The sequence below is a fragment of the Alosa alosa genome, chromosome 13 (genome assembly GCF_017589495.1).
Source record: "Alosa alosa isolate M-15738 ecotype Scorff River chromosome 13, AALO_Geno_1.1, whole genome shotgun sequence".
Taxonomy (NCBI): Eukaryota; Metazoa; Chordata; class Actinopteri; order Clupeiformes; family Clupeidae; genus Alosa; species Alosa alosa.
In genome coordinates this window covers 13983840-14000312 of record NC_063201.1, presented here as the reverse complement: position 1 = coordinate 14000312, position 16473 = coordinate 13983840, and the positions used below count along the sequence as shown (strand labels likewise).

General features: G+C 43.1%; 1 protein-coding gene across 1 annotated transcript; it reads right to left on the bottom strand.

Moving 5' to 3' along the window:
* Positions 1-7629: 7629 nt before the first annotated feature.
* gdf6a (growth differentiation factor 6a) lies at positions 7630-15051 on the bottom strand. The gene is made up of 2 exons (XM_048260013.1): positions 14511-15051; positions 7630-10388 (listed from the first exon to the last, which is right to left on the bottom strand). Exons 1-2 carry the CDS (start codon positions 14857-14859, stop codon positions 9496-9498), a joined length of 1242 nt encoding a protein of 413 aa, XP_048115970.1. The 5' UTR covers positions 14860-15051; the 3' UTR covers positions 7630-9495.
* Positions 15052-16473: the final 1422 nt, after the last annotated feature.

The window sequence follows — 16473 nt, the reverse complement described above, 5'->3', positions numbered from 1 at the left end:
AAGAAGAGAGTATGGGTTCATGTTACATCTGGTCAAATAACAGATAACAGGGGGGGGGGGGATGTCATACACATCCTCGTCGGTGAAGAATTACGTCCACCTTTGAAATGACTTGGGGCTGCAACGGGGGAATAATTAATGGCAAATCCATGGAAGCATCCATAATTGATTGATCGACACATCCCACTAGAAGATCAAATCCCTAACAAAGCAACCCCCATCCCCACACCTCAGCACCTCAGCTTAGTTAACCTGTGATCAGGATGACAGCGCTAATGAATTAGCCGGCTAAGAATAACGTCTCGCGTCCAGACGTGCCAAAGCGCTGGCATTCATCGCCACCGTGGCATTTAGAAAGTCTATTTTGGCACGTTTTCTTTTTCTTTCTTTGTTTCTCTTGGATTGATCCGAGGTGCATCAGAGAATGTCACTCTCTGTTTTTTTTGTCTTAATCTGTAACACGATGAGCATGTGTTTAGATCACAAAGCCCCAGAGCCACTCAGGGCTATCTGGTCTCCCCAGGCCTCATTGTGTCGCGGCGGTAAATGATTAATGCTAGTCATGCCTCTGCTGACCTTGTTTGTTAAAAGACTTGTACCTGACAACTCTAAACCGATTCGCCCTTTAAAAAGAAGACCATCACTGGCCATCCAGTATGGCTCTCCGGTTTCAGTTATGCCCGCCAGACAAATGACTTACTGGGATATGTTAAGAATATCTAACAAATGTCCACATACTGTCATTGATGAGAAGAACTAGAAGAAGAAGAAGAAGAAAGGAAGGAAGACGGAAGAGGAGGCGAAAGAGATGTATAGAAGGAAGGTGAAAAAAGAAGAGAGGAAGAGTTGAGGTGATGATGTCATGCTTTATGGTCCTCAACAACTCAAAGACAAATATTTTCTTTGGCACCACAAGCCCTCCGCTGAACTTTATACTCAATTCACTTTCAGACTCGAGGGAACCACACCAAAAAAACCCAGCAAGGGGAAGCCGCAGAGAGAGGCAGCCCTGTTATATCAAAGCCCGCTGCTGACTGAGGAGATTACTCCGTGCAAAAAAAAAAGAAGAGAAGAAGAAGAAAAAAGAACTCCTCAGTCCCCAACATGGCCCTTCATGTCAGCCGCTGAAATTTGAAGGGATCCTCCGGGGTGAAGGGGACACAGCTCATATTTTATTCCTCTGTCAGTCTGCTATCTCTCAGCAAGTCTGGGTGACAGAAGCCCTCCACCCCCCACCCCCAACGCCCTCGTCGTCAGATGTCCTCCCCGAGGAGTTAAGTTGGCCAGGGAACGAGCATACGATGTAAAAAAGAGTGATGAGCCTGTAATCCTTGTTAAAGTTTGCACCACTCTGTGACTGTTTAATGTGCACCATAACTAGAGTTGCACCACCAGTGTCTCTCACAGTGTCTTAATGACTGAACTTCTCGCACCTTCCCTGCGATAATCATTGAATAACTCAACAGTGAGTGTAAATACTGTAGTGCTGCTTCTTTTTTGCAGGTTGGCTTTTTTTTATGTGAAATGCAGACACAGGTTCTATTAGAATGTATATGACATGCTGTCACAATGCAGACACAGGTTCTATTAGAATGTATATGACATGCTGTCACTATGCAGACACAGGTTCTATTAGAATGTATATGACATGCTGTCACTATGCAGACACAGGTTCTATTAGAATGTATATGACATGCTGTCATGACTGACTTGTTGGGCAGACAGAAGCCTACAAAAACGTTACACATCCGGAAACAACTCCACTGTTTGCTGTGTTTGAGTTTCAAAGGGTGAGTGTGTGTGTGTGTGTGTGTGTGTGTGTGTGTGTGTGTGTGTGTGTGTGTGTGTGTGTGTGTGTGTGTGTGTGTGGAATTGCACTCTTGAATAGAATTGACGAGTTCCACCATAAATCTGTCCCTCATCAGGGACACATAATGAAAAGGACCCCCCGTCATAAAACATCTGTAACAGTTCCATCCGCCACTAACGCGTAATGGGGTAATTACCACTGGGAGGGAGGGGCCAGGCAACAGCATGAGGGCCTCTTTCTCTCCATCTCACCCAAAAGAGCCACGGGAGTGTGTGGGCACTTTGGCCTCAAGGGTCTGTCGTCACCTCATGGGAAAACTCATAAAAGGATAGCTGATGTGTTTTTACAGTATGTATTAGATGTTTAGATATTTAGTCTGATAAAATGTCCATATATCCTGTATATTCATGTCACTTGTGCTTGCATGTGTGCATGACACTGACACTGAATCCCAGGGGTGTGACTCGGGGGTCACAGGAGAGAGAGGGAGAGAGAAGAAAGCCCTGAATGAACCCAGTGTGACCAACACTGACCTCAGCAAACAGGAAAACACAATCGGCCTCACACTCCAACACCCCCCTTAATACACACACACACACACACACACACACACACACACACACACACACACACACACACACACACACACACACACACACACACACACACACACACACACACCCCTCCCTCCCTCCCTAAGGCCTGCGTGATGATAAGCCGTGCTCATCCGATCTGAAATTGCATTATTGATGTCTGATCTTTCCTGGGGTTTTGGCCCAGGCTGTGCATCTTCCACACCTCCTAATCAAGCGTAATTGAAGGTTAACTGTATTCCGCCTGGCCTGAAATGCTAGACAGGTAAGCCGCCGCGCCGCTACACTCCACTCCGCCTCATGATTAATGTAGGCTTCCCAGCCATCGCGGGGCAGTGACCTTTTGAGACACCCCAGGCACCATTTTTAAGTGAAAGCTGTGCTTTTGCAGAGCAGGCCGGAGCTGGGCTGAGCAGTGCCGGTGTCCATCACGTGCCCTCGAATCCCACCCCCCCAACACACACACACACACACACACACACACACACACACACACACACACACACACACACACACACACACACACACACATTCCCCTGTCTCAGTCCAGCTTGCACCTCTCTGTTCCCATCTCTCTGATGAGGACTCGGTCTCACTCCTTCCCGTCCAGCCCTCTGGATCTTTTGTTTGTTTTTCTCAAAGTCTTTCTGTCACTGTGTACGACTCGGTCAAAACTTATGTCTCAAATGACCATAGACCAACACCCAGGTAGTACCACTCCATACTAAACATAGGGACAGAAAGGTTTGTGAGAGGGGTGTCTTTTCATAGACTACACACACACACACACACACACACACACACACACACATAGAGGGGTGTCTTTTCATAGACTACAGCGATCTGAAAGAGGGCAAGAGGAGTACAAGAACAGGAAGCTGTAAGGTTCCATCTGGTCAGAGGACAAGAAAACAAATGTCTTTGGTCTGTTGTAAACTTTGAGACTCAACACAAGTGGTGGGGGAATTACAGTAGAGTGCATGAAAAAACATAAGGCTAAGCAAAAAGGTTCTAGTTTCAATACCAATACTAAAAGTTTAATGCTAGGCCAGTCTCTGGTATGTACAATGTACAGATGCCACTCCACTGAACTGACAGGGAGGTCACGTCCTAGCCCTGACCAACAAACATCAGCATTGTCCAAGCCACTAAGCATATTTACCCTGCTTTCAGCTTAAATGAAGAAACACACACTCCCAGATAAGTAACACTCACATGGGCGCGTGTGGTGCTCGGTGAGACACACACACACACACACACACACACACACACACACACACACACACACACACACACACACACACACACACACACACACACACACACACAAAAGGCATGCTCATCAGGCCAGGAGCAGGGCTAACAACTTCAGGGGTTGCTGGGAGAGCTTGTCAATGAAGTGCAAACAAGAGGCTATCTGGCATCAGCAAAGCTGAGGAGAGGGGGTGGACAAACACCTGACCAAAGAGAGACGTCAGGAGAGAGGGGGAAGATGGGTCACTCCACTGGTCTCCTCTCCATAAAATAAACAACAAAAGAGGCTCGGTCAGCAAGAAATAGATCAATCAACTTTGTAAGGGGAAAAGACTGGTTGTTTTTCTTACTAAAAAAAATAGCCCCTTTGTCCTTTTCCTCTCTCATATGGAATATACCGCTAAAAAAAACCTACTTTAAAAAACATTGTCCAAGTTTGACTTCAGAGTGGTTTGCACTAACTGATAATGAATAACTGGATGCATACTGAATGTACACTGAGCAATTAGTAGGTATGCTAAGGTGAGAGACTGTGCTGGTGAAAGGATGCCTCTGTAATGCTTTCCATGGGGCAACAAGATCCACTGAGAGAGAATCAGAGGTCCTCTACCTCTCCTAAGGTGCAGGGGTAAAGGATAAGTCAGCACACCTCAACACAACACTGTGCACGCTGTGCGAGCTCAGGGGAGGTGGAGTGTGTGTGTGTGTGTGTGTGTGTGTGTGTGTGTATGTGTGTGTTTGTGTCTGTGTGTGTGTGTGTGTATGTGTGTGTGTCTGTGTCTGTGTCTGTGTCTGTGTCTGTGTCTGTGTGTGTCTGTGTGTGTCTGTGTGTGTGTTGGGTATGTGAAGGGCTTCTGCCTAACCCACTGTCCACTCCAGAGATGAGACAAGATCAACAGATGCCCCATTAGAAGGGACATCCCTGTCCTTTTGTTATGCTACTAGTGCCCCATCCTGTTTCTCTCTCTCTCTCTCTCCCTCTCTCGTCGCTGTGAGCAGCTGCCAAGTGCAAGCTCCTCTCTCTCATTCTCTCTCTCTCTCTCTCTCTCTCTCTCTCTCTCCTATTTCTTACCTGGCTTGATCATCTCGCCCAGTCACAGGCTGCTGAAGAACTGAGGCATTATTTAAGAGAGGAAAGCTCACACATTCGATCCTCCAATCCCCACAACTCTGTATCTCCCTCTCTCAATCTCTCTTCTTCACTCTCTCTCTCTCTCTCTCTCTTTCTCTCTCTCGCTTTCTCTGTGAATGGAGCAGTCTCCTTGCTCTGGGCCCTTTTATATACTTTCAAAGGAAACAAATCAGACAAGACCCAGAGAGAGAGAAAGAGAGAGGGAAAAAAACAGAAAGAGAAGCTTGACCTCTGGCTTCAAGGCACAAGCAAGTGTATTTAATGTTTGGGCCCTCCCCCTGTCTTTGTGTGCTGTCCAGCGGCTCAATACGGAACGGCACATGAGGTCAGGCTGGGCATCTGCCACTCCTGAGCACATCCCATCAGCCCATCTGTGTGAGCTGATGTCCTTCTGGCTCTGTCTGTCTCTCGCTCTACACACATACACACACGCATGCACACACACAGGCACACACACACAAACACACACACACACACACACACACACACACACACACACACACACACACACTCACAAACATGGATGATTACAAACAATATAGGCCTACAGTTGAGTTGTCACACACACATACATCTGAACTACTGAACTAATTGAGATGAGTTTGTAAATAAGTACAGAATGAACTTAAGACTGCACACAATCTATATATAAGTTTATATAACTTCCCAGAAATACACACAGTGACCCACACTATAGACATGCTAACACACACACATACATATACACACACCAAACAAAACATTCATAAACTTGTTGCCTGTAACGTTGGGCCGTTTAATGACATAAAATCACTACAATAAAATGTATATGTCTGTAGTATCAAAATCAGCAGCATTCCCAATTCAGTTCCTACCCAGAGGAGTTTGAAAATGATGTCTAATTTGAGTACTTTCTGCACTTGATGAGGCCATCACTGATAACTTCTGATTTATGAATGAGAAACATTTCTGTCTTTGTTTGAGCCAACTTATGTTTTCAGATCTTGGAGAGCCTCCCAGACACTTCACTTTTTAAAAAAAGAAGGGGGGAAAAAAAGCACCTTTCAAATTATGAAAGCAGAGAGTTATGGCAGATCTGATGCATCAACAGCTTCACCCCGCATAAGTTTGAGAAGCAGAGACTTGGGCAAGCGACGGTCTAGCCCAGATGTGATGTGTCAGAAGTATTTATGTAAAACATTCTCCAAATGACTCAGGAAAAGTAGCTGTCCCTTGGCCAGCATTCCCCCTATTGCTAACTTGCCCTTGACTGATACATTAGGGACCAATATCAAATAAACAGCATTCTTGTTGGGAGCGAGCGAATCCCTGACATTGAAAGACACTACTCCTAATGATGGGGATGAGAGGCGCACTCAGCGCCACACAGGATCCTGGACGCAGAATGGTAAACTCAGCATTCCGACTCCCCGGACGCCGGTCGACATTCCTCCTTCTCGAGCATTCCGATTCCCAGTCCAACAACTAATCAGGCCAGTGAAATCTAAATCAAAGTCATGGACGGAAGGGGGGCAACAAAATACACTGGTGGGGTGTAAAAAAAAGACACAGCTGGAAAGAGAAAAAGGACAGAGCACTCTACTCCTTCGTGAGTCAAATGTGTGGTTCTGTGTGCAGCTGTGACAAGTGAAAGGATACGTTTCCATTACAAAGGACAAACTCATTGAGATTGAAAGAAATGTGTGTTGGGGATTCCTGGAGCATGTTACACCCCTGCTTAGCTATGGACCCTTTCAACAATAAAAACAACAAAAAACAATGCTTGAACGTTCTATTTGGGCCCCAATCTACTTCCTCTGCATTAAGATAACATATGGAATGTTGAAAAAGAAGTCTTGTGGGGCCAACTATGATGCTGATAATGGAACTCTCTTGAAAGGGTCTATAGTGACAAAGTCCCGATGCTCAAAAGGGCTGTATGGCCATACCATTGGAGTGGGGGTGGAGTGAGTGTGTATGTGTGTGTGTGGGGGGTGGCTGTTGTGTCGGTGGTTTGCAGGGCCAGCTAAAAAGTGCACTTAGCATCCTCTTTTTGCCTCGGCAAACATGTGCAGCGTGACATGATACTGTACCGGAGTCTGGACAACATATAACATTTCAAAGCAATTTTCTAATTGCTTCCAGGCCAAGGTTGATAGCCTATATGGAAGCAATCCCTCCTTTCAAATCTTTTCATCCAGAGATTGGGAAACATTACAGTGTTAAGTAAACTTGACCCATGAATGGCTAATTCATTGGGAAATAGCCTGTTGATCATACAACCTGGTCCATATGAGACAGAAAGCCCCTGTATTTCCCTCTGTTAGCATGACTCCCCACATGTTAAAGGTTAGCTCCTCGCCAAGCACCAAACGTATGGCACAGGCTGCACTCAGTGCCATCACTACACTATCCATATGGACGATGTGGTATGAAGACGTATAACTTAAGAAAAGGGAGGGTTGTAAAAGCACACACACACAAACACACACACACACACACAAACAAACATTATGTATAACCAAGAGTATGAAAAAAAGGATTGCCCTAGCACAAGCTGTCCAGCTAAAATGCTGCATTACATAAACTCTTTGCCTAATCTGACTGAAAACAAAGTTCGGAATTTCTGAAACAGCTAGGGTGAAACAGTTAGATGGAATTCCAGACATGGTGTCTCAAGTGTCTTAACTCAATGTTCCTTTAAGGATGTTATTAATCTGGAAATAACATTGGATTGTTTTTGCAGTATATTAATACTGCTTTAATATTAGAAACTGAAGGTTATATTGACTTGAAGAGAACAAGTCAATAAGTGAGAACGAGTCAATAAGTGATTTTTGTACACTGTAAATGCAGTTCTCTAGGACCCTTTTCAGTACGGTTTAATGAGTCAATGTCAACACAAAACATTACAAGTTCAGACAACATCAAATAAAACGTTAATTATTGTGACCATTTCATTTGAGAGCTTGTGTTTCCTGAAGCGTGGATGTGGTTCTTATCTGAAACTTCACAAGACAGAAGAAAGCCAATAATCTTCAGTCTCACTTGATGTGGTCTATTTTTGAGGGGGAATTAAGTCATCAGAGGTACACAGAGAATATATATATTTTGTCATTTTATTAGTACAGTAAGTGTGGATAATTATCCATTAATATATATTTATATAATTGAAAAAGAACTCAACACTAGCTGAATGCACCTCAGATTTCAGAACCTATGTAATTTTGAGGTAGACATTGATAATGGTATTTCCACTCTCAGCAAATATTGAATACAGTTTAAATTAATCTTATCAAAGAAATACACGATTATCATGAAACTCTGTACATCACAAATAATAAAATAATTATAGAATAGAAATTATAACGATTTGAGTGCATTTATAATGTATGTATATTTACAAAGAAATGTGGTTGGTCATTTCTCCATTCGTTGCACTTGTAGAGGTTTAAACTATACAAATATTTACATCTCAAAATAATGAACAGCAGTGCATTCAAAGCTAATGTGCATTTAAATATCATCTCGTTTGCGAGTCTCTTGATTGGTCATGGAAAAAATATTCTCCTGACTACTTGGATTTGGGGCAGTCAGTTGTTATGGAAGTGCATTTCGTAAATATGCAGAAATTAGATATTCTCTTGCTTGTGTCGACGACGATGTGGTTATCAATGCATACCCATGGAATTAGCTACGTGGTCTGGTTGTCTTTTTCGTCGAAGCTCTTTAATAGGCTCCATGACTATCACTCAAACGTCCAGGCACTTCATATTTTCTTGTTTCAACCCTAGTGTCATATTCCATTATATTTTTGCACTCTATGCAGTCCTTTGTAGGCTACCACATACAGTCTCAAGGCCTCTGGAGAACTACCCTGCACGCTGCGCGCCCCGAGTGCCAGGTGCGCGGAGGGTAAAACTCCTGGAAACTTGTGCGCGCAAGCTGTCTCTTTTCCACGATCCAAGATATGTGTTTGGTAGGTTACATTCACCACTTCGTAAAAAGCAAAAGTCCTCCTGATAACGCGTTTGACAGTGTGTGCCTAAGCATTGAGAGGGCGTCGGTGGCCAAAGTTCCGCTATCCCCTCAGCTGTCAGCGCATTCAGAGCCATTAGGAGTGGGACGCAACAGGTTACTGTGCCTCGCCCCCTCCGTTATGGGCTTGTTTTTTTGAACAGGTGCTTCACACCTGGTTCATTTGAATTCACGCAGTTGAAAGGGAAAGAACAACCTCGCGGTCCAGATGACAAGCGTAACTTTTCATCTGTTGCCATCCATCAAGATGAGGACGCAAGTTTTGATAACTTGGAGGTGATCCAGATATCCTGATGCAAACTTCTTGATTTCTTGAGATGTCCATGTCTGATAACGTGCCCAAGGGGAGGTATTTTCCATTTGACTCCAGAACTAAGATCTGAGCGGCTGAAGAAATTATTATTTTCATCGTATACTACAAAGTGTCATGGTTATTGTGATATTTGACAGAGCTTAAATCGACAGAATAAATAGTCGTGTTTATACTGCAAGAAATGCATTCTATGTAATGATCCCTTTTGGATGATAGGCCCACATTCATGTAGCGGAAAACGTGAGTTTTCAGACTGTAGCATTTGCGCTTTTCTCTCTTTGCACGATTCAGGTGTAATGTTTATTTTACGCTGTTGTGGCTAGTTGTTGCTTTTCTTTTTAAGTAGAATGTCTTCATTTCAGGGGGATACAAGACGCTACCTGCAACCGCATTGTTCAACCACCATATCCTCGTACTGTTTGTACACTACATTATTACCAGAGTCAATGTACAATATACTAATTGGACTCAGTTTGGTCGGGACGCAACAGCTCGGGGGTGTGCTGTTGGGATCCATTGAGTTCATAAGAGTTTGTATGATGGCGTGGTTAGTTGGCTCAAGGTGCGAACGCAAAGGAAAGTCGCACAGGCCCTCGCAGTGGTAGGCTTCGTAATCCAGAGGGGCGATGATCCAGTCGTCCCACCCGAGCTCCTTGAAGTTGACGTGCAACGCCTTTTTGCTGCATCTCGACTTGGACTTTTTCCCATGCCTTTTCCCGTGGCGATTGCTCAGCGCGGTCCTCCGCCTGCGCCTGGCTTTGAACTGTAGGCCGCTCTCCTCCACCTCGGACCACCGCGAGTCTCTGGACTTAATCTTCTCTTTCATTTCATTGAACAAGTTCTCCCTCTTGCGCGACCTCGTGTATACCACCAAGATAGCCTTCTCTTGCTGGGAGCGACCATTCCTGTCAAACCCCAACTGTTTCAAGTCGATTTCCGTGTCTGATTTACCAATGGTGCCCTTGAGCTGAAGACAAAGCTGGTTCTCCTGGCTCGGGTGATGTCGATTTTTAAACATTCCCCAAACGTCCAAAACCTCCCAGCCGGATTTTCTGGATTCCTGTAGATCAATGGTTCTGGAATCCAGCAGCCTCTCTGATCGACAAGGGAGTAAGTGGATGCCGTAGAGACCTGGTGATGGCGCTTGGAAAGACCCGGGAGCTTTTCTAAATATCCTTAATTCAGCTCCGACCAGCTCCTCTTTGTCTGAAAGGGTTGCGACATCAAACAGATACTTTTGTCTTCGCAAAGGAGAGTGCAAGAGATCGTCTGCAAGATAAAAAGAAATAATTGCAGTCAGATTCACTTAGGGCGTACAGTGCTCAGGGTATGGAGGGGATGAGGGGGAGGGCTCACATTCTCACAAAGAGGCCAGATAGCTGGCCTTATTTCGTGTTTTTCTGTGCCCACTCTCCAGTTAGCCCTGAGCCAAACTCAGAGTGACACCTCGGCAAATCAAAAAGAGGGGGAAACCAGGCGAGATAGCAATACTTGGCATAATTAAAGTTTATCAAATTATTATTATTATTACTATTATTATTATTATTATTATTATTGCTATTATTATTATCATCATCATCATCATTAGTGTTAGTAGTTGGTAAGAAAAGTAATAGTAGTGGCGACTGTAGCATCAGCCAGCAATAGAAAAGCATGTAAGGACGGCCGAAACGCCAGAAGTTTGTTTTGCCTACCGAAGAGTGGGCGATAGACCAAACATTTAAAGCCCAATTTGACTGCGAAGGTCGATTAGATGTAGGCGAGTATGTTATGTTCTTCCAATGTAGGCCTAGTTGTTTCAGTAGGCCTACGATTTGTTACAATTTTAAGTGAAAAAGACCATCAGCTAAATGCGGGTTGATTCCTGTTTTCTTGATTAATTTATCATTTTAAGACAGAATTAGTTGAAAGGCATGGGCTGACTGAGCTTTCAGAATACCTCTACATAAAATGCTTCTATTATTAAATCGAATGTAACCATAATACAATGTTAACCCAATACTTAGCATTTTATAGAGTGGACTGATGGCCCGTTGGTGTGCTGAAAACACATTATCTGATAAGAATTGTAGCGTTCTTCCCCTTTTGATATTGGATTTCAAACCACTGTGATCTACAACATTTAACAGTGAAAAAATAGATAGCCTACATTCCATTTACATATGCGCCTACAAAACAGAAGGCATACACTAGCCTATACATTCGACATGCCTTGGGAATTTAGATTAAACTTGAGGCAAACTTCCAGTGTCACAGGGGCTGTTTCTTATATTTTTCATTTACACATTTTATGGTTCTGAATCTGAATCCACGAATCGAAACAACCCTTGCTTTCCAAAACATGTCCACCGGAATACGCGGCCTTCTGTTACAGCCTACAAGCAGTGCGGATGCTGCCAGCGCATGCAGACTAAAGGACACATACTGTACACTCGGCTGAACAATACACAATTAATGCATTATTCTCCCTTTCGGAATTTTGCGGCCAACTTGCATCATTTCGGTGCGAACGAATATATGGATTGTCTGAAAGCAAACGAGTGCACATGCACTCTGCAGTCACGTGCCTTTACTGGCGCAGTACTTAAATTCCCAATTCTCTGAGCCCTTGTAACTTTATAACAAGTGAATTCGAGACCTCGAAAATTGTGGGCGAATGGCTAACAAGCTGGATGTCAGAATGCCTCACATATAAATGCCATACAATAGGCTCTATGAATTTAGAGCTGGAAAATATCTACAGATCAATCAGTTATGTCAAAATCCAAATATAAAGAAAGTACAACACTATCCATGTTTTCGTCTGATTTCACAATTGTAAAAATCTTCTGAAATAGTAATCACAAACAAGCCAAATGTCAGTGTTTTGGGTTTATTTTGTATTCTTATCGTGCCGTCTGGCTCCTCGGATTTTAATACATAAGCGATTAAGAGATCACTCACAAAAGACATTTGTATCTCATCGCCTGTATTTTCCCGTGCGTGAACCCAGCAGAGTTAAATAGTAAAAGTAGATTGAAACCTCGTGTTTGTTTCAGTTGCTTCGCGCGTATGGTATGCATTACCGTTTTTTTATAAGACCTCAAACAAATCGAATACAAGGTCACCAAATAATTAACAGTTCTGAATTCCCTCCTTCCCTATTAAAATACTTCCCCACTAATATTTCACTCTCCCTGCCAACGACAACATTCCCGGTTCAAAAGTGTTCCAACTGATTATAACTTATTGTGATCACGTCCACACGTTACAGACGTTTATTTCAACAACAAGTTATATTTGTACAAAATGAGAGTGATCAGAACACGGAGGAAATGCTAGTTAAAGTGTAGCCTAATGATTGTTAAGCAGGTTTCTATTGGGCATCAACTGAATAGTGTATTGCTTTACCATAGATACATGATTTGACGCTCAAATCATTTGCAAAATTGTATTTTATAATGTTGATAAATTATAAAATCCTGTGTCTGTGTGTGTGTGTATGTGTGTGTGTGTGCATTAGTGTAGACCTAGGAGGCTATGAGAGCGCGAGAGAGAGAGAGGGAGAGATTTCTCCTGGTGCGGCTACTGGGGCCAGCAAGCACCATCTGCGTTTTAATGAGTTACTTCAAGTGCCAAAAGTAATTTTCATACATTCAGTTTGTTCTTGTCTGATCTTGCGTCCATAACGACCCAAAATCTTGAGAATTCCGAGTCAACAATTTCCTGTTTAATCGAGATTAGAATGTTATCATAATTAAATATTACTTGTCCAGAAATCACTAAATGACATGGCATGGCGAGCACGTTACAAAGCGGCCTTACAGACAAATGCCTTCAAGTCTAATAATAATTTTATTGTGGTTCAGTGGTGCTGGTATAGTCTATCCATGACGACTTAACATAGGACGCCATAAAGAGTTTAAATATTTAGAGTTTAAATATTCATTGTTGACTAATGTGGTGTGAACACACAGAGAACACCTGCAAACCTTTATGCGAAAATTGTTTGTTCAACAGAAAACAAGGAAGGAAAAGAGAAAAATATATTTCCCACAATTAAACTGCCGTTTGTACAAGGAAGCAGTAAACGCTAACCACTTCATGGGGACGGAAGTTCTCTTTAATTTTTTTCTCCTCGTCATTTTTGATAATGTGCCATTGGCTGGATTAGTTCATTATGGGAGAATAGACAGTGTTTGATATGTTATGACATGAACGCTCAATTAGATCACTGAGTTCAAATACTCCAATCAGCGGTTTGATGCTAAGCAACCCTCAGAGGGTCCCGTGGAAGGTCAGAACCGGTGACACATCAAATCAAAATCAGAGGGGAAAGTGAAGCTTTTTCATCAAATCAGTTTGCAATCCTCCCCTTAAAGCGAAAGCTTTTACTAACCGAGAGAAACGAACGCCTGGTGACACTCACTGATAGGCTCCTTGCGCCTCTTCCAAACGTAGGCTCCACCAATTAGCTTCCAAGGCCCTCTTTTTGCCTGACATCAGCTAATGTTTTTCCTTGTAAGGTTTGCGCATAGGCTACTATCACGACAAAGTCGTCCAGGAAGCAATCCCCGATTTATTTTTTATTTGTGGAATTTTGATTAACGTTTAATTTGAACAATTAAATTATTTAGCTTTCCATACGTTTTATATACATTTACAAGAGGATGTCCGTTTAGAGGAAGAAGTTGAATGTATAAATAACATAACATTGATAAAGGTTAAAATGTTGCCATCAGAGGCATATTTAACATCTTTCTCATGTCCTTTGAAGCTACTTGATTGCATACAGTCCCTTAGGTCATGCGGCGCACGTCAGGCAGGGTGCCTAGTGCCAACAGGTTGGACTGCTTACACGCGAGGATGGTACGAACAATTTATTGCCTTCATTTAGAAAACGTCTCAATTAGTACTTAGTTGCAGGATTACAGCTTAGTGCAAAATTGAGAACCTCAAACTTTTCGAAAATTTGGAAAATCCTTCAGCCGTTTATGAAAGTAATACAAAGACATTTCCATAACATGAATGTTTTAGGAAAAGACTAATTGAGTATCAGCCTAATATGTAGACTCCAATTCAACCACGAATACCTATTGGCCTTTCACTGACTCAAATGTCAAAAGTTATACAGTTCCAATCAACCTAATATAGATGGGGGGTTTTTTGTAACAATGAAAAAAAAAAGTAGACTGTCTACGTTGAGACGGTTCACATCGATGGGGACAATAATGAGGCCTTCCTAGGAATCACATGTAAATAATATTAAACTGAAAAGGATACAATTTCGACCGCTTGGTAGGCCTACCTTGGTTAGTTATAAAGCGAGTTAATTAAATTGATAGCATAAGCATGTATGGTGCAGGTTGTTACTGGCGTGCACGGCTGGGAATATTATGAAGTAGCACAAACCTTTTCCTCTGTCCACAAAACTTGTTATGGTATTGGCAGACTTTGAAGACCGGAAAAAACTCGCATTTATGCCCAGTTTTTCAGCTGCGGAATATGTCCTGTATATGGAGATCATGTAATCGTGCGGCACGATAGCGTCTTTGAATTCGTCCCGGTGACGGCTGAGACCGGGAGATGATGCAAAGATTTCTTTGAGAAATTTGTGTGACGTTGGTCCGTCATATGGGACTCTGGTCCCCCTGTTCCTTCTCGGCGCGGTGGAGGAGATGAGAGCAGCGGACTGGAAACACGGTAAATTCCAAAGAAAAACTAACAGCGCGTAAAACGCCACTGCTCGAAAGGCATCCATGGTGGTAGTGTCCAAAAAGTTTGGCGAGGTCCTCTCCACACTGCAGCCGGATTTAGGGAACTTTCCACCGTAGACAGGCTGCACGTACGAGCTGGTCTGTCGCGCTTCACAAGCTAGTGCGCTCGTATCCTCCACTAAAGCACGCAAGTGAAGAGACCACTAACTGCTCGCGGAAACACGCCCACTCGCAGACGCTCGTAGACCTACTTACTGGCGAACTTCTCGATCCTACCGTTGGGACTAAAGAGAGACACCTCCGACGGTGTTGGGAGGGAGGAATGGAGGGGCATGTCAGAGCGTCGTAAGCAACCTCACAGGATGCCAAGCTTACAAGTGGGCTAACATGTTGACAGAGGTTAACAGGTCGACAAAAATATTCGCAGAACTATGGCAACAGTGAAAATTAACCGGATCGTCTAAAGCCTGGATTATGTTGACGGTGGCACAACAAAAAACATACAATCTACACTTGTATACAGTATTTTACATGAAATCACTTGTATTTTTTATTATTATTCTATAATCCAGTTTTAGGCCTACATCTTCATCTTTAACAGCATAGGACATACATTGGCTACAAATTTCAGTCAAATGATTGGAGAGGCGATCATTTGATGGGAAAAAAGATATAGGCAGGTGCCTAGAGGTCTATTCTTCGGTTACCCATTATTTGATACATAAGTAGCCTATGCAAACTGGCGAAGTAACGGTGTCCTCGCACGCTGTGTGAATATTGTAGGTCGATGGAAGGGACAATAGCATAGTTTCTTGACATTTGCTGCCTCCTACCGGTCATTACACGGGACCCATAATGGGCCAATTAGAAAGCTAGTTGACGGTAGAAAATCAACACCATATTTAGCTGCTACAATAGCTCTTGACTTATGTGTCAGCTTACCATCTTGTCCCTATTTCTTGTTGTATCACTTAAATATTTATTTTAGTGTAAGTAAAAATTGCTGGGTCGTAGCAAAATATTTATCAGCAGTATTAAAGACAGCATAGGCTTCTAGGATTAGTCTTTTTGTGTGTGTGTGTAGCCCTGTGCGAATCAACACTTCAAGTAGCCTGAACGGATTCCCTAGCAGCCGTGTCATTCGACAATTCTGCACTAATCTTAAACTATTAGGCGACTGGCCAACCTAAAATAAATCGGCCTATATTAATGAACTGATAACAGCAGTTCTTTGGGGGGGAAACACATCAAAGTTGTATTTGATTGAGTGAGTGAGTTAATGTGTGTGTGTGTGTGTGTGTGTGTGTGTGTGAAAATTCAGACAGCTGGTCCCCTTTTTCTTAATGTAGTAGGCTAATGTGAGTGTTGGGTTCAAATAAGGAATTCAAATGATAGAATGTAAGTCATGGGTTGTATCATCAACCTACCTTTGTATGGCCTGTTTAAAACAACCCTGGCACATAATAAAGACAAGGCAGTTCTATAGTTTAACAATTGGTGTGCTGTGCCTGTGTGGGGTCAGGTGTGACATTCTGTCTGTCAGAGAGCAGGTACACATATATTAGGCAATGCAATGGACGCTCGCTCGCACGCATGCACGCACACACTAATATGCGTAGGCCTATTCTGTTGTTATACTACAGCTCTCACCAGCAGAG

Coding starts and splice junctions, on each gene's coding strand:
- gdf6a (XM_048260013.1), bottom strand. CDS start 14,859: ATGGATGCCTTTCGAGCAGTGGCGTTTTACGCGCTGTTAGTTTTTCTT. Junction 10,389..14,510: donor TTTTGTGGACAGAGGAAAAG/GTTTGTGCTACT, acceptor TTTATCTTGCAG/ACGATCTCTTGCACTCTCCT.